The 19,020-nt window shown below is 40.9% G+C and overlaps 1 protein-coding gene and 1 pseudogene across 3 annotated transcripts in view; both read right to left on the bottom strand.

Annotated features, from left to right (window-relative positions):
• The window catches only part of CFAP58 (cilia and flagella associated protein 58), a 103,194-nt gene that overhangs the window by 37,992 nt on the left and 46,182 nt on the right, over nucleotides 1-19,020 (bottom strand). For 2 of the 3 annotated variants that reach the window (XM_063710477.1, XM_063710478.1), the window contains exons 12-13: nucleotides 17,540-17,680; nucleotides 10,237-10,341 (exon numbers count right to left, since the gene is read on the bottom strand). In XM_063710477.1, the coding sequence (XP_063566547.1) occupies nucleotides 10,237-10,341; nucleotides 17,540-17,680 (246 nt within the window). Of the gene's footprint in view, nucleotides 1-10,236; nucleotides 10,342-13,188; nucleotides 13,301-16,119; nucleotides 16,344-17,539; nucleotides 17,681-19,020 lie in introns of all 3 variants that reach the window. The other variant, XM_004050061.5, reaches the window with a different exon arrangement.
• Nucleotides 17,120-17,233, bottom strand: LOC115936147 (uncharacterized; annotated as a pseudogene).

The following is a 19,020-nucleotide window of genomic DNA, read 5'->3' as shown; positions in this document are numbered from 1 at the left end:
TTCTGATTCATTAACCCTCAGGGGGTCCAGGGATCCTGCATTTCTAAAGAGCTCTCAGAGATGCCAGTGCCACTGGAGTCCATGCTTGGAGTAGCAAGGATCAAGATGCAGTGAGAAAGGTGAAGTTTCTCCATGAATGACCAAGGCAATCTATACATGATAAATTCAATGACCACAGTGTTCTTACACCACATGCTGTGGAAGAGCCTTTGGAAGCAGAATTCTACGATAAGACTCAGTGCTCCACCAGGTACCCATTATGTGGCCCTGTTAGAAAGACTCAGCTTTCCTGGCCTACATATTCCCTTGTCTGTAAAGGGGACTGGTGTGCTCTTCTGGGGTTGTTGTGACAATTAAATGAGATAATACCTATACAAGCATTTAGAGCAATGTTTAACACAGTGTAAACATTAAACAAATGTAAGATAATCAGGAGATCAAGAAAATTGAAAGCCCTTATGAAAGATTTATCTAAAAATGAGCTATATGAGGTTTGTTCCCTCTGCACAGCTAATAACTCGTGCAGATCCATTCAAACCCTCCTATCATTCAAGCCATTTTACAGTTAAATAAACCAGACTTCCATCCAGTCAGTCATAAAATTAAATTATAGAGAAAGTTCACCTTGAAAGGGCAGGGCTCAGATGCCAGCAAAGAAGCAGTGATTTCCAGTTCAGTTCATGATTTATTTATCTGAGGGATATGTCCCTTACCTAGGCCTCTAGGTGCATGTAAAAGAATGCATGAGACAATTTCCTAAAGCAACACGAACCTGAACTCCACCAAGGCAGTTTTCTCACCTGAACCATTTCAGTGTCACTGTTCATTACGTAGTGTGCTTCCACTCATCAAAACCCCCCTAATGTAATTAACCCTTCTAGTAATACATCACTACTTCCACACATTAAGGGAAAATGCCTCAGTATTCTCATCGTTTTAATAAAATTTTCTGGGCAGGATGATCCAGTTCTATTAGTCTAGGAGGTCAAGTTTGTTTCCTTTCCCCAAAATGAGTCCCAGGTAGAGCACGCATCATTTCACCCCCACCATCTGGCAAGCTAACAGTCATTGTGTACTCACCACCATACGCTGCTGCCTGTGCATAGGGAAAGCACAGTGCCTAGGATACAGTAAGCACTCAAAGGATGGCTGTCATTAGAACACACTCAGGGTGTGAACTACGTACAGTATGATCATGTCATCTGGTTCCTGGCAGGTAACTGAAATGGCAGCAGGCGGGTAGAATAGAGGAAGGCCTAATGGGAACTTGGTTGGGAAAATGCCCCTCCTTTTCTAAAGTCAGATTGGCAATGCATACCTTAGGTGGATCACTGAGTGAGTAAAGGGATCTACCTGGTTGGTAGTCCCCAGGACCTGCCAGGAGACCTGATCTCATGTAACAGGTATTTTTGGTGCCCTGAGCCTCCTCCTCACAGCCCATCCTAAATTTCATGATTTTGAGCTGACATGCCTGGTACACTGGGAGAGCCCACAGTTCCCAGAATGCTCCAGCAGCTTACACCTCAGGCGCATGGGTGTCAGCGTTTCTGCCTCAGGCCAGGGCTCCCCCTCAGTCTGCCTTTGGAAGCAGCTCAATGTCCCCAGGGCAACTCTCAACCAGTGGGGAATGGGAGTCATCGAACAAATGCCCAGTCCTCTTTCCTCTGATGGACAATTTTACCCGCTTTCCTGTGTGGTTCCTCAGAGGAATCCCAGCGGTACTAGAGCTCAAACGCCCATGGGATGACCCGCTCCCTCCCCCTCCACCCACCGGCTTTTCCTCCCTCCCCATCTCACTTTACTGCTCCCCGACTCCAGCTTCCCGCAACTGCCTCCCAAATGCCCAGGCCCCAAATCTGTGTCTCAGTGTCTGATTTGAAGAGACCCAAACTGAGACACCTGCCCACTCCAGAGCCTTGCTTAGAGTCCCATAGCATCCTGTACAGTATCACAGCCCTTGGCACACTGCCCTGTGGTTGCAGAGCTAAGAGGTCCTTCAAGGCTGGGACGAGGTCTGTGTCATTGACCCCGGAATTCCGGGCGCTCAGTGACTGCGGTGGGCAGGCCGGCAACACGAGGTATTCCTGCTGCCCATTCACGGGGGTGGGGAGTGTTCAGAGACAACCCTTGGTCTTTTTAACAATTCAGAGAAAACCTTTTCTGTTTTCGAAGAGTTTATAAAATAAAATTCGGTGAAACCCCGTCTCTACCAAAAAATACAAAAAAAATTAGCCGGGCGCGGTGGCAGGTGCCTGTAGTCCCAGCTACTCGGGAGGCTGAGGCAGGAGAATGGCGTGAACCCGGGAGGCGGAGCTTGCAGTGAGCCGAGATTGGGCCACTGCACTCCAGCCTGGGTGACAGAGCAAGAATCCGTCTCAAAAAATAAAAATAAAAATAAAAATAAAATAAAATTAAGAGTTATTAGCGGCAAGACAAAAGGCATCTTAAGAAAGCCCATCTTCCCTGAAGCCCACCCACCCTGCCCCACAGAACACAGCCCCTGCTTCTCTGCCTCTCTGTTCACAACCTTAGAAGAACACAGCCTTGCTCACCTCTGATTGCTGCTGCATAGCACCTACAGCCTGAACTTTCTCCTCCCTCCCTCTTTCCCTTTTGATTCTTGGGCACTGCACGTCTATCAAGGAATCACAACAAAGAACAAGATTAAAGAAATCAAAACTAGTAAAGCCGACTGTGTGGCTGCTGTTTCTTTACGTCTCCTTCTCCCCCAAGCCTTGAAGCTAGAGGTTGTAAACTATCCACTTATGGGCCAAGGATGGTTGGCAAACTCGTTTCTGGGAGTCCCATACAGTGTTTTTAAGACTGTCAATGTTTAAAACTCAGTATATTGAACATAAAAATCTGCATTTCCAGCTCTTTAAAAATTAAAGATTTGACAAATCAGCCTGCCATTAGCTGGGGTGGGATTAGCTGCTTCCTAGGGATGCTTCCTAGGACTGGGGCCCATAGCCCGCCACGTGCTGCAATCCCCACCACTCCCTTTGGCCTCTGACTATGAGGCGCCTACCAGTTGCTGTTTCTGATCATGGCATGCAAAATCCACCTCACTCTTTTCTTGTTACATGCCTGGCCATGAGGGTAAGTGCATTTGAACTTGTCACCCCATATTTAAGCATTTGGAAGAAACAATTTGAGTAGCTCTGAGTGTTCATCATGTTTTAAGTGCCTCTAGCAAGAGGTTAGAGCTTCCTACTCCAATGCTATCATGCCTTATGCCCATTATTAGAGATGCCATCTTGATGATGATGATGATGATGATGATGATGATGATGATGTAATGATACCCGGGTAATGGATAGCAGTTACTCAAGGCATATATGCCTGCCTCATCCCACAGATGCCTTTAAAGAAAAAAGAAGTCATTAATCCTGAAGGATTCAGATGAGAGGAGGAACAAATGAAGCAACAACAGCAAGGAGAGGCCACCAGGAGGCACACTTCAGGTACGTTTCCATTGCCCCTGCTTCTCTGAAGGGGAGAGTAGCTTGGTGAGCAGAAGAAAAGAAATCCTTCCCGTTCATACCTTAGATTCCAATTCTGGCAAGAATACAGACTTCTCCATCTTACCACTGAAGCTATAAAGTTAGTCTCAAGAACCATTTTCACGTTAATCCCAAGCAAGGGAAGAACTTTGACAGACCCACATGAATCAGCCTGCCTCCACAAACAAAAAGGACACTGACAGGTTGCATCAAGTTTACAGATCCATACACCCACAGTAAATTCCAGACTCCTGAAAAGTCAGAAGTCAATAAAAAAACGCAAAGGCCACCTCTCAGAGCTCGAAGACGAACTTAAATGACTGTGCAACATACCACTTTCTGAAGGACCACAATTCTTTCAACCTTTAATAAGTTGCTAGACAAATATTTGTGGATGAGAAATTAGGGATGTGATGATCAACAAGACAGACACCAGAACTCCTTTGCGAAGCTGATAGTCTAACAGGAAAGAGCCATTACATATTAATTACAACTATTTCATTAATTACAAGTGTGATGAGTGGTATAAGGAAGAAGTTCAGTTATGGGAACATGTACCAAGACACCTAACCTAGGAAAAGGGGCTTTCCTAAGGAAAAAATATTTAAGCTAAGACCTAAAGGGTAGGCAGGAGTTGCCCAGGCAGAGAGCCAGTCCATCTATAATGAGCATCTGTGTGCCCAGTACTGTATCAGGCACTGGGATTAGAGAGGAGAACTGGGAAGCGCCCCTCCTCAAAGAGCTCACAGGCGAGTGGGGCTTGAACATAGGCTTCCATCATACCTGCTGCTTGGAAATGATGGGGTCTCTCTATCACCACATAACAGATTAAACAGTTATTTAAAAATTGTTGTGATACTCAGAAGAATTCAACCCAAAGTCTTCCTAATTGCAAAATGTTCTATTGTGAGTACAGAGAACTTCTCTAATATTTTAATTTTAAAAGATGAAATTGAGAAACTGTCAAATCCTATGGAACACTTGGGGCTTCAGCAAGATAACAAGGCTTGTTGTCTGGGGTTATGCAAGCTGCTGAGAAAAATCACAGCAGGCACAGGGCAGCCCAACCATTCCAAACGCTAAATAAGGAATTGATTAAAAGGGATTGAGATAGGACATTAAACTTTGGAGACCTGGAAAAACTGTGCTGGTAATTAATGATATTAATAATAATACTATTATTAATAACATCGTTAATGAGAACTAAGAATTCTATTAAACTTTTATGTGTACTAACACAATTCTATGGGTACTATTATTGTCCCCAACTTATGGATGAAGAAACTAGTGAGTCAAGCAAATAAGAGATTTCTGTTTATGGCAATATGTCAGACTAAATAACATGAAAACTAATGTCCACAAAGCATTAGACATGCTGAGTAAAACAATTCAGCATGAGTTTTAATCACAAAACAGAATTTTCAATTAATTTGCTCAAGTGTCAAAATCAAAGCCTGCACTGCATGTTAGAACAGTGAATAGATATATATTGCAGCTATCCCCTGAGGGATAGCTGAACAAAGGGCCTGGATTTTAGTGGCCACAAGAAGGCAAAGGATAAGGTGCTGGCCCTGTGTGAAGTGGATGTTAGTACTAAGATTCCTCAGCATAAAGTTAGTGACTTTTAAAAGTTTCACCCTTGGCAAAAAGATACAATAGATAGAAATCTACCCACTGGGACAGGAAGACCACAAGGAAACCTAACTATCTCTCCTGGGCTCTGGGTGGGGGGGAAAAAAAAAGTTGCTTCCCTAAGAATTTGTATCCATTCATCTTCTGTCACAAGAGTTTGAGGTTCTAGTATATGTTAGCCAAGTAGTCCAAGAAGCCCAAAGTGAGAATTTAACATTAAAAAAAATTGTTCTAAGCAAGTGATATCTTCTAAGGCACCTGGCAGAAACAAATGAATGGACATACCCTTAACCTGAACCATTCCCAAGTCCCCAGATAAAGGCTTTCTGAAAATGAGTTCACAATCCAAAATCACAAAACACAAAAGGAAAAATCCACCATGAGTGAAAGTCAGCAGTCACAACAAACAGGAAAACCCCTCGAGAACTTCAATAATAGAACACTCAGATTAAGACTATAAAATAAATTTTTGAATTAACTGGGGACATAAAGGAAGGATGTAAAACATGAGAAAAGATCAAGAAACTATCAACAAAAACCAGGCATATGTGAAAAAGAGTCTCTATAAAATAAAAATAAAATAATTGAAAATAAAATCTCAGTGGATTGACTATTAGCAGATAAGCACACTGAAAGAACTGGTGAACAAGAAGATTAAGATTAACACTTTGGGAGGCCAAGGCCAGCAGATCACTTGAGGTCAGGAGTTCGAGACCAGCCTGGCCAACAGGATGAAACCCCGTCTCTACTAAAAATACAAAAATTAGCTGGGCGTTGTGGTGGGTGGGTGCCTGTAATCCCAGCTACTCAGGAGGCTGAGGCAGGAGAATCGCTTGAACCTGGGAAGCGGAGGTTGCAGTGAGCCAAGATTGCACCACTGCACTCCAGCCTGGGTGACAGAGTGAGACTCCATCTCAAAAAATAAATAAATAAATAAATAAATAAATATATAAATAGAGATAAAGCTAAGAAAATGTAACAAAGAGTTAAAGAGAAGAAAAACATCAACTAGGTCAGTAAATAGGAAAAAAGAATAAGAAAACCCAACGTACTTCTAATAAGAGTTCCAGGAGGAGTGAATAAAGACACTAAAGAAGAGACTATTCAAAGACACGGGAACCCTCAGATTCAGGAAATGGAGTGTGTTCTGAACATAGTAAGCAAAACTAAATTAATACCCAAATGCGTTGTGCTGAAACTCTGAAACATCAAAGGCAAAGAGAAGATCTAACTATCAAAACAGAAGAAAAGGCAGGTCACCTAAAAAGGAGCAGAAACAATTAGACGTACAGCAGACTTCTCAGTCACATCACTGGAAGCTGGGGACACAAAGGACCAACATCTTCAAAGTGCTAATAGAAATAAGATTTCAAGTTAATCATTTACAAATAAGGCCAAATTAAAAACATTTTTAGACAAGCAAAGGAGAGTGTTAACCATTGAAAAATCTATTGGTTAAAGAACTATGAAAGGATATACTTCAAAAAGGAAGAGACAAAACCCAGAAGTAAGGAATTGGAGATATGTAGAAATAGAAAACAAAAGAACTGGTAAACATCTTGGTAAATCTTAATAAATTGACTCTATAACATAACAGTGGTGATGGCTGATTTTGGAAACAGCAGGGTAGCTGCAGTTAAAGCATTCCAAATCCTTACACTGTTTGTAAGAAGGAGAAAGATATTGATCAACTTTAGACTTTAGATTTGATGTCAACTATGCATGGTGAATTTTTAAGGCAATCTATGAAAGAGAAAAACACAGAATTAAGATAATGTATTTAAGGGAATCAGAGACAGAGAGAGAATATTTTACTGAGTGGTGGTAACTGTTGAGTAAAAGAAAAACTGTAAAAAGGGAATAGGTAGTAATGGTTAGTGGGAAGACTGGTAAACGGGAAAACAGAACACAAAGAAAACTCAGACTGATAGAATTTTTTTGAGCATTACAAAAAATCAGGGAAAATAAGAAGGTAGAAATAAACCTAAAATTATCAATAAACAAACTAAACACAAAGACAAAGATAAGATTTTTTTAATTACAAGAGATATTCCTAAAGTACAAAGACACCAAAAGTTTAAAAGTAAAAATATAGGAAAACTACTTTTCAAAATCCAGCTGATTGAGCTATGTTAATACTAGGCAAATTTGTAAGTAAAAATATTATTACGAGAGTTCTTACATAATACGAAAGGAGCAATTCAAGCAGGAAGAAATAAAAATTATAATCTTATACTCACCTTATCATGATCTAAAATGTTCTTAAAGCAAAAAATGTCAGAGAGAAGGAGAAATAAGACAAATCTCCAAACTTTTTTCACTAATTAGGCAGACAGAAAATTAGGAAAAGTACAGATGTGGACAATACAATTAACAAGGTTGATCTAACGAACAAACAGAGAACACTGAACCCAGAGCATTTAGAGAGTATGTATGTTTTTCAAACAGCAGGCATCAGGTATAAAAACTGACCACTTAGTTGGTCACAAATCAAGTTCAACAAATTCCAAAGAATCTGTATAATACAGACAACAATGCAGAAAAGTGACCAATCAGTAAGTAAAAGATAACTTAAATACATATATATTTGGAAAATTTAAAATACACTTTTAATTATCCTAAAATATCATAAAATATCTCCTAATTATGATTAGGAGAAATAGTGAATATTTATTAAGACTTACTGTCAAAGGAGAAGTAATTCTGAAAATATACAACATTTAGGACTAAATGAAAATTCCCCATATCAAAACCTGTGGAAAGGAACTAAATAATTTTTTTTTTATGAGACGGGGTCTCACACTGTCACCTAGGCTGAAGTGCAGTGGCACAATCACAGCTCACTACAGCCTCGAATTCATGGGCTCAAGCAATTCTCCCACCTCAGCCTCCTGTGTAGCGGGGACTAAACGTGCACGCCCCCACGCCTGGCTAATATTTGTACTCTTTGTAGAGATAAGGTTTTGCCATGTTATCTAGGCTGGTCTCAAACTCCTGACCTCAAGCAATCCACCCCCACTTGGCCTCCCAACGCGCTGGGATTATAGGCATGATCCACTGCACCCAACCCTAAATAAATTATTTAAAAGACATTTTATAACTGAAATATTTATATTAGAAGAGAAGACTGAAAATTGATGAGCTGAGCATTAACCTTAAAAAGGTAGAAGAACCCAGTAAACCCAGAGTATATAGAGGGAAGGAAATAATAAAGTTAGAGCAGTCCATGAAATATAAAACAAACTTATAATACAGATGCTTGGCAACATAAGATTTGGTTCTTCTTAAAACTAACAAAGTGGTGATAACAGAACTGACAAGGAAGTAGAAAGCATGAGCTCTGGAGTGACTGCCGGGACCAAGTCCCACCCTAGCACTTAACCAGCTGCACAGACTTGGGAAATGACTTGTGGCCAGCATCAGTGGAACAGCAAACTCTGGACTGTCAAAGCCCAGTGCCACGTACTAATTGGTTATCCTTACAAGACATCCAAACTATGTACTCTGATTAGAGTATCCTCCTCCCATTATAAAAAACAGGTATTATTATTATCCCCATTTTACAGATGGGAAAACTGAGATTTGTACAACGTATGTAATTCTCTTCAAGTCATGAAATGATCAAGGATTGAAACTGATTTAAGACCAGATCTTTCTGGACTCCAAAGTCTACTCCCTCAACCACACAGTAATCTACAAGAGAAGAGGAAAATCCCTGTTGGCCATTCAGTGTCATGATATTCTGGAAGGCTATTTACTGTATACCCAACTTTAGGGTAAATATCTTTCTTAAGGTAGACTGTAAAACAGAAGGAGCAAATGTCCCTTACTCATATATAGAAGTTCCTACTCCTACTAATATTAACCTAGTGATTAAAATTATGGGCTTTGGGGCTGGGCACAGTGGCTCACGCCTGTAATCCCAGCACTTTGGGAGGCCAAGGCAGGCAGATACTTGGGGTCAGGAGTTTGAGACCATCCTGGCCAACATGGTGAAACCCCATCTCTACTAAAAATACAAAAATTAGCCAGGCGTGGTGGCACACACCTGTAATCCCAGCTACTTGGGAGGCTGAGGCAGGAGAATCACTTGAACCTGGGAGGCAGAGGCTGCAGTGAACCAAGATGGCGCCACTGCACTCCAGCCTGGGCAACAGAGCAAGACTGTCTCAAAAAATTAATTAATTAATTAATTATGGGTTTTGGAATCCAAAGTAACATGAATAATTGCTAATATTTATTAGACACCATGTTACCATGGATGATACTAAACCCTTTCAATCCTCACAATATCCATTTTCACAGGTTCTGTTATTGTCCCATAATACAGACTAAGAACATCAGGTGCAATGAAGTTAAACTGACATAGCAACTGGCAGTATTCCAAACCAAGCCATCTAACTTCAAGAGCTGACATTCTCATCCACACTAAACTCGTGGGCCCTCACTTCCTCGGTCATCAGCTGGGGATGACCACACCTGTTTCCTGAACTGCAAAGAGGAAATGGGACCAAGTAGGTAAAGCCACCAGCATATCTGGCATGCAGTAAGTGATGATGATGATGATGATGGCAGTGAGGAAGATGGTGATGATGATGACAGCTGGCCCTTGCAAAGATACAGGCCTAATTGCTACAGAACAATTTACTGCATAAAATCCTCAAAAAGAAATCTCTTCTTCCATTTCACTCACATAAATCTTCATGTGAACAGATCATTTGTGCTCTATGAGAAAGCTTATTTTCAAAATCAAAATCACAGCATTTTGCATTATATGAAGATATGAAGAAAAATGTTTAAAAGAATCTGATAAATAAAACTGTAGAGAAGTGGGGTGGGGGTTGCTCACATTACCCATTGCAGTAAGTCTAGCCTTGAACTTAATTTTCCAGAATTCTTGAAATATCAGTGATCGCAACGTAAAAGACCAATTAATCAGGCTGTGCTTGTTCTTTATGTGTAAGTCACTGTTGCCATCTACAGTTAAATACAGGACATGCAATGCTGCCAAGTAACTGACTAATTCTAAGAACGTAGTCCTGGAGATGGTGGTGCTAAGGCAATCCACTTGTACAATGAGTACAGAAAACAAAAATGCTACCTGTAGGAGCAGCTCTTTTTCAACCACCTCTTCAGTCTTGCTGATGAGACGCTTCTGCAGGGTGTGAATTTTCTGTATCAGCTCATATGCACTGGGGTCGCTGGCCTGTCCAAGGGGAACAACAATAGCAGCTGAGATATCATCAGCTTCAAAGCACTGAGGCCTCTATGTAAAATGCACATTGTGTTATTAAAATCTATTGCAAACCTGCAGACCTAATACAGAGAGAATTAGAACCAAAAATAAAGTATAATAGATGAGAAAATCATAAATTCCTGTCCCCAAAAAGGCACACTGCAGTTTTCCTAATGTTTTCTCTATGGCATTAGTTATTCCATAAATACAAAGTAAATATGTTTATTCCACCAGTGGGGATAACAATAATGGTAGCTACTATGCTTGATATATGATTCTTTGCCACCATCCAGATACTATGCTAAGTGCTTTTTATACAACATTATACTTTAGCTGCAGGACAGCCCTAGGAGACAGTATGTCTTCTCCTTTTATACTGATAGGACAACTGAGGCTGAGAGAAACTAAGTCATTTACCCAGACTGGCAAGGCTCAGAGCTGGAATCAAGCCCAAATATGCCAAGCTCCAAAGGCATAATTCTCAATTCCCATGCTGAGGCTTACCCTACCATCTCCTCTGTTTACTTAATTTTCCAGAATTCTTTTTGTTGTTGTTGTTGTTTGAGACAGGGTCTCACTCTGTTGCCCAGGCTGGAGTGCAGTGGTGCGATCATGGCTCACTGCAGCCTTGAACTCTGGGGGATCGAGCAATCCTCCTGCCTCAGTCTCCAAGTAGCTGGGACCACAGACACATGCCACCACACCTGGTTAATTTTTTTGTAAAGACAGGGTCTCACTAGACTGCCCAGGTTTACTCCTGGGCTCAGGCAATCCTCCCACCTTGGCCTCCCAAAGTGCTGGGATTACAGGTGTGGGCCACTGTGCCCAGCCCCTAGAATTCTTGAATGGAATGAAGCAGGGCTCCCTAATTCACTCAGCCTTAGGATTCTCCTTTGGTAATTGTCAACAGGAAGATTCACTGCAGTCTATGATGGGGACCGCTTCCAGGATGTGGACTTCTGCTAATTATTGGCAGCAGAACACTACCATGGCATTTAGCTCTGAAATGGAATTATCAATCCACAAAGCTTTGATGTTCCTTCACTAGTTGTGTACAATTCAAACAAAATATACAGTTATAAATTGGTAATGTGTCCTCTACACTTTCAGCCAAGGCTTCACTTTCAACTGTACTGACATTTTGAATTAATCTAACAGCTAAATATTTTCAACTGCCTCCCAGAGTCTCTATTTTCTAATTTTTCTAACAGAAATTGATGTGGAATTGGAAACTTTAAAGATCTGCGTGAAAACACATGGAATAAACTAATGTGACAGTAAATGAATTTAAAATCTTCATCTCCACTTCTGCAGACATATCCATATTACTATTGGGTTAGTAAACTACAACACTCTTGGCATTTAAAGAGGAAGGAATGAGGGTCCAAAAGAGAAAAGAAAAAGAGAGATGCTATTGACTCTGACTTTGCTTAAGAAATACTAAGCAGTGCCAACTGATATCCATCTATTGGGACTAGATTTGGCACACATTCACCTGGCAGGGTTGGATGCTGTTAAAATTCAGGCCTCATGTTTACATAACAATTTATAATGCATTATCCTTAATGCTTTCTTCATTAAAAGGAAAAACTAAAAATGGAAAACAAGAATCTACCTGGCTGATTTTTTTTCTTATAAGGAAAAAATAAAAATTAAAAACAAAACTAAAGGAATTTTTATTTTTTCCTCTCTTACAGGTCCCTATGTAAAATACATATTGTCTTTTCCATTCTTAAAGAAAAAAATTAAAATGAAAAACAAAGGCTGGGCATGGTGGCTCACGCCTGTAATCCCAGCACTTTGGGAGGCTGAGGTGGGCGGATCACGAGGTCAGGAGATTGAGACCACGGTGAAACCGTGTCTCTGCTAAAAATACAAAAAATTAGCTGGGCATGGTGGTGGACGCCTGTAGTCCCAGCTACTTGGGAGGCTGAGGCAGGAGAATGGCGTGAACCCGGGAGGCAGAGCTTGCAGTGAGCCGAGATCACGCCACTGCACTCCAGCCTGGGTGACAGAGCGAGACTCCATCAAAAAAAAAAAGAAAAACAAAAACAAAAATCTCCCTGGCTGATTTTCTTTCTTATACCTGCCCTGCTTTATCTCATATGACATACTTAACATCTCCCAATACCCTGATCATTCATTTAGTCGAAGGCCCTTTTAGCATCCACATTGCTAGTTACAACTAAAGAGATGGCTTTTTCTTGAATAAGCAGAGTTTGTCTTTAACTGTCATTTTCAGTGCTGGTGGTAATGACTATCAGAAAGTCATAGAATTAAATTAAATATGAAGTTGATTATCCATCCCCTACCAATGGGACTTTAGCTGTATCCCCAGATTCTAAGAGAAAGGGCTTGGCTAACGCAATGCTTTCAAAAAGAGGGCAGTTCACAAAACCGTATTTTCTGTAAGTAATAAAAGGATGCAAAGATCAATTGAAAGATGGTGGAGATGCTGGTGACCAATATCATTAAAGGCCATGAACATCCAAGACTAACAGGCAGCCTTAGGATAACTGGTTAACCAAAACCTACCCAAGCCAGAAAAATAAATGTCAATTGGTGAGGCAGGTTCACAGCTTTCACTGGGCTTTCTTTAGGTAGAAAGAATTTTGTGCAAGACTTTTAAAACAAAACCCAAATGAACCATCTGGTTCTGAGAGAACTCAATTTACATCAGATACAGCCTTACATTTTAGGTGACAATTTGCATAGCATTAAATAAAACCTCGCTTCTCGTTGTGCTTTAGGTTAGAAGCTTCGCGTGGGATAGGAGGAGAGATTTGGGGATGGGGAGAACACGCTGCCAGATGTTACCTCGAGCTTCCTCCATCTGTGCACATTCAGGGGATTCTCCAGCTCCTCCTCCAGGGCTCGGCAGCGTGTCCTCTCCTTCAACAATTCTCTTTGCATGTGAAAAAACTCCTGTCTGAATAAGACAAACTTGATTTTGCAAAGAATTATCCACCCGTTTGAATATCCTATCTATCTTTAATTGGTTGCATACACACTATGTCTTATATAAAAAGTTGGAGTTAGGGAGAATATTGTGAACACAGGGACCAGCCTCCTAAATCTGGGCAAGATGATATTAATTCTTGCAGAGCTCAAGAATTGGCTTAGCTTTCAAAAAAAAAAAAAAAAAAGTGCCAGGGCTTCAGAGTCAGAGTCATGGTTCTGGATACTCAATAAATTTATAAGTATACGAAAAGAACAAAGGGCAGGGGGATTGTATTAGTCTTTTCTCACACTGCTAATAAAGACATACCCAAGACTGGGTAATTTATAAAGGAAAGAGGTTTAATGGACTCACAGTTCCACATGGCTGGAGAGGCCTCACAATCATGGAGGAAGACAAAGGTAGAGCAAAGGAACATCTTACATCGCGGCAGGCAAGAGAGCTTCTCTAGGGGAACTCCCGGTTATAAAAACCATCAGATCTCGTGAGACTTATTCACTACATCAGTACAATGAGAACAGCATGGGGGAAACTACCCCTATGGTTCAATTATCTCCACAAGGACCCCACCCATGACACGTGGGGATTATTACAATTCAAGGTGAGATGTGGGTGGGGACACAGAGTCAGACCATTTCAGCAGTGAATTATGACAGTTTCAATCTACTGTTTAATGTTTCTGAATGTCTCTATAGTGGTAATAAGTGAACAGGCTACAGTCCACAAACTCAGCACCTGACAGCAATATATTGAGGCTCAGGTGATAACCTAACACTAGTTAGGGCATATGTCTCTACCCTCACTACACATTGAAATCCCCTGGGGAGCTTTGAAAAATACCTCTTCTCCTGGACCCAATCTTTAGAGGGATTCTGTTTAATAGTCTAGCATGGGTCCCCGGCTTCAGAGGTCTTGGTAATTCTCACATGCAGTCCGGATTGAGAAATCCAAGTTTGAAGTTGTAATGAGATTTTATCTTGAGTTCCACAACTACACAGATGGCTGAAAAAGTCCTGAATAACTAGCTCTGGCTGAAACACACCACTAAAATCTTCAGAAATCTCTAGTTGATAGGTAATATGTGACAGCCATCCTCAGTGTTGCGAGCTGGCTGTCGCCCTATCAAATGAGACGTTGGGAGGCAGAGAAGAAGCAAGCACTTGCATTGACACGGGCAATAAGGATATTATTACCTGTCCTCGCCTGCTGCAGGGGTGCAGATTACTAATACTAAGCCATCTCTTTTACTTAATCGCTTCATTTAAACCAATAATACAACTTCCTCTCATTAGCAAGACAAACCATTAGAATTAACTGCATGATGTTCACTCAACAGGGCGCTCAGAGCAAGCTGCTTAGAATTAAAAGCATATTTTTAACACTTCAATTTTCTAGAATGTCATCAGAAGGGGAGGGCAGAAATATTAGCTACCGTATTTGATGGCCTGCTTTGTACTAGACTCTATACTAGGCACATTGTTTTCCTGTTTAATTGTGACGCCAAGTCCAAAGCTCAGGGAAGTTCAGTGACTTGCCCAAGGTCACACAGCTTGTAGGTAGCCAGACAGATTGGAATTCATACTAGCTGACCGCCAACCTTTATTAAGTTATCTTCCCATTGAAAAGAAAAATAAAATATATTATCAACAAACTAGCAATACTGAATGGGAATGGATAAAATGTGGTCCTTTGTGTATGTAATAAAAATAACTCATGGCTGACAAGTTTAGTGATGGTTTGGAGACTATTCGATAGCTACTTAGAATGAATCCATTTGTCTCCAAAATGTCAGTGGTGGTATCTCTGGGTAGTAAAGTTATGAGTGATTTTCTAATCCCTTCTTTATATTTTTTCTGCATTTCTCACATCTTCTACAATGAATTTGTACTGCTTTCATCATCTGAAATACAAGCAACTCCAAAAGAAAAAAAAAAGAAAAAGTATTGATTTATCCTTGATAGTGGCGACCTCGCTATTCCTGAATATATTCATTGCATTTAAATATCCAAACTATCTTCTAACCCAATTGATTTGAGAAGCAGATCCAAACCATGTCCTTATTCCAAGATGGTCAAGGATACTGTTCATCTACAAGTCTATGGGGAATAAGGATAGCTACTGAGAAAATACCAGAACTCTTATTTGGTTTCCTGCAATTGCCTATATAAAACATGGTGACGTTTTCCCAAAGGGAAAGTAGATCTTGTGTAATGCAAGATTTAAAGAAAGAAGAAGGCACACTAAGCTAAAGTGAAAGCTGCAGAAGATAAATCAAAAGTGAGATATAAAATTTGGCCGCCTTCTAAGGAAACGAAGTTTTCAAGTAGTGATAAAATTATATTTTCCACCTCTTTTCTTCCTGTATATAATTCCAAGAAAAAGATGTGCAAATGTTACCAGATTAAATTTCAATATTGATGCTCCCTCTCTTGCATACTGACTTATTAAAGAAATTCAAGAAAGCTCATTGGGGGAAAAAATTTCTGAACTGTAACTAATTTCCTTGAAAATTCTTTTGTAAAATCCAGAATGCGGTTTTTTAAAAACCTTTTTGCACTCGCCCATACCCCCAAGAAAGGAAGCTGGTTCATTATTGTGACACAGCATGGGCACAATGGAGATGTTATGGAAAAGCTGCTCTTATTATTTGTTAATAATTTCATCCTGTAAACTTCATTTTGTACAACTCGATAAAGACCTTCAATGAGCAACAAGCATGACTACGAAGTGATTTTAGGAGCTCCCCATGTTGCACTGCGCCTTCAGCCCTGAGTTCTATTATCTATTACCTGAGTTCTTCAACATTAGCCACACTCCTGGCAAGAATCCCCTTTTCCCGGCGAAGCTTCTTGATCTCAAGTCTGAGGATTCTCATGTCCTCCAACCTCTGGTTGTACTGGCTCTCCCCTTTATTCAGCACAGACTGTTGGATCTTGATCTTCTCATAGAGCAAAGCTAACTCATCATTGCGCCGAACAAGCTGAGACCCCAGGATATCTCTCTCACTGATGACCTAGGAAGGTAGGGAGGGGCATAGTCACCAGGGAAGGAGGAGCCCTAGCTTTTCACTGTGACAGCACCATTCATTCAATGAGTATCTATCGAACGCCCACATGTACTGGGCACCACATGGGCTGGGCACTGGAAAGAGCTGGCTAGACAATCAACACTGGAGCCCTCCCATTAGAGTTTTTGAAAACACCACACAACAGATAATCCTTAATAATATTAATAATAGTAGTCCAAGGCTGGGTACAGTGGCTCATGCATGTAATCCCAGCACTTTGGGAGGCCAAGGCAGGCAGATCACTTGAGGCCAGGAGTTCGCGAGCAGCCTGGCCAACATGATGAAACCCCATCTCTACTAAAAATATAAAAATTAGCCAGGTGCAGTGGCACATGTCTGTAGTCCCAGCTACTTGGGAAGCTGAGGTGGGAGGATCACTGGAGCCTGGGAGGAGAAGGTTGTAGTGAGCCAAGATGGTACCACCACACTCCAGCCTGGGTGACAGAGAGAGACTCTGTCTCAAAAATAATAATAATAGTCCAATCATCTAATAATCTGTAGCCCATGTGTGTATCATTTTGTTTATTTCCAAACCCATTATATTTATAAATGTTCAAATCTGAATGACTTCATGGTGGGCTAGCTCTTGCCAAGTTCCACTACTTCCTTCTGTCTTGCACTGACCAACTTCTCTCTGCCAGGTCCCTCAGGGCAGTTAAATTTCTAACCCCCAAAGTATGCATTTGGGTTTCTATCTCCCAAATTGTTTTTTATTTTTTTCATGTTGGATGGGTAATGTGCCGACATTGTGATAAGGTTTGAGGGAGGCATATCTTACACATACATGTGAACACCCAGTCAAGATCAAATCATGTAATTATTAATTGCAATTGTATGTGAGCAACTGTATTATACTAGAATGCAAGCTCCTTGAGGATGAACCTTATTGTCTTGGTGGCCATTGTGTCCCTAGTGCCTAGAGGGACTAGAGACTAAGAGGAGTGACTAAGGCGTGGGAAGTGCTCATAAGTCAAATAAAGGAGTGAATATTTCATAATTAATCAACACAAGATGGGTCTCTGCTGCTGTTCTTCCAATAGGGCTGGTTGGAAGAGCTTAGAGAGGAAGGAAGTTTCGAAGGGTGGAATTAAATACTCGTGTCTGTTGACAAGGTCTGCAAGTCTGACAACGAGATGCTCTACCTGGTCTAATTCCTTCTTCTGTCTCAACCTCTCCCCGTCAGCCTCAGCAATTATTCGCAGGAGTTTTCTCTCTTCAGCTTCTTGCTCTTCAATAAAGTGTTTTGTCTCCAGGGCTTGTTGTCTCAGCTTCTGCAGCTCAGCCTGACAAAGAGTGGAAGATACAGGCAAATTTCAATTCGTTACAGCACAAACCAGGACGACAGGGCCCGGATTCAGATGTACAGTTGTGCTTCTTACTCTTTCCTCTGATGTTTCATTTAACACAGTTTGATCAATCTCAAAAGCAAAACAAGCTTACAACACACACACACACACACACACACACACACACACTCATAAAGAAATAGCAATGCACATTACAGTCATCATGTTTATTCTGAGTTGTGCCCTTGAGGGATTTCTATCATTTTTCTATATATGTGTAGCAGGGGCTTCATTGGTATTCAGCAGCACTTCATCTCTTACCAGCTAAACACCAGGAGAATTCACAAAGAATAGTGCAGAGCAGGATGTTGGGGTGAGGACAGGGGAGGCCTCTGTGTGTACCAGCTCCTGTAATGGCCCTACCACCACCAGCACACGAACTGCAAAGGTAAAGCCCTTTGTAAGCAAAATTAAACTAGTCAAAGATAATAACTGTCTATCTTGTAAAACATCCTGATGAAACAGAAGGGATGTCATTTATAAAAAGATATATAGATCCTACTTCTATGGCACTTCCAACACAGATGAGAGGATAAGATAGACAAATATTATGCAAATATTAAGAAGTCCAGGCAATAATTTTTCAGCATCTTGATTATCACACAGACAGTGAATCGATATTATGGGAGGTCAAAGAAAAAAATCATCATTAGACTCGGGGTAGCAGGGATGCTTTCTCAGAGAGCTCAGACCTGAATCTGGCCCCTAAGTTTATATGAAAATCACAGGAATTATGGAGAAAGGGTGCTATGGACTGTTAAGTTTCAGCAGGACAATTTTTGTCTCATCAAAGTGCATGTTCACTTCTATTCCACAAGTTTGTTTGTGACCTACCATATCCCAGGCATGATACTAGGCATTTGCGTAACTACTCCTATCTCCATTTAATGCAATTACAGAGACAAAAGCAAGCAACTTGCCCAAGGTCATGGAGCTATTAAATAGCAGATTGAGATTCCAACCCAGATCTTTTGATTCCAAAGCCTGTGCTCCTTCTACTGTCACCACCCAAGAGTTCCAAATTAAATATAGAAGATAAACAAGACTTGAGGGATTCGCCATCCATTGAAGATGATGGATAACCAACAAGTGTGAAAATGCTATCTACCTGTGTGAAAAGGACATGCATGTACACATAAAGGAGTTTATATTTCTGCCTGGGGTTTAGAGGGAAGAACCAGTCAGGTCACTGGCAGTTGACAGATATTGCCAACATGGAAGGGTATGTGTTAGAGCAGGGCATTCAACAGTCAGGCTTTTGGGAACAAAGGCATGCA

This window comes from Gorilla gorilla, chromosome 8 (assembly GCF_029281585.2).
Source record: "Gorilla gorilla gorilla isolate KB3781 chromosome 8, NHGRI_mGorGor1-v2.1_pri, whole genome shotgun sequence".
Lineage (NCBI taxonomy): Eukaryota > Metazoa > Chordata > Mammalia > Primates > Hominidae > Gorilla > Gorilla gorilla.
This window is presented reverse-complemented; position numbering and strand designations above follow the sequence as displayed.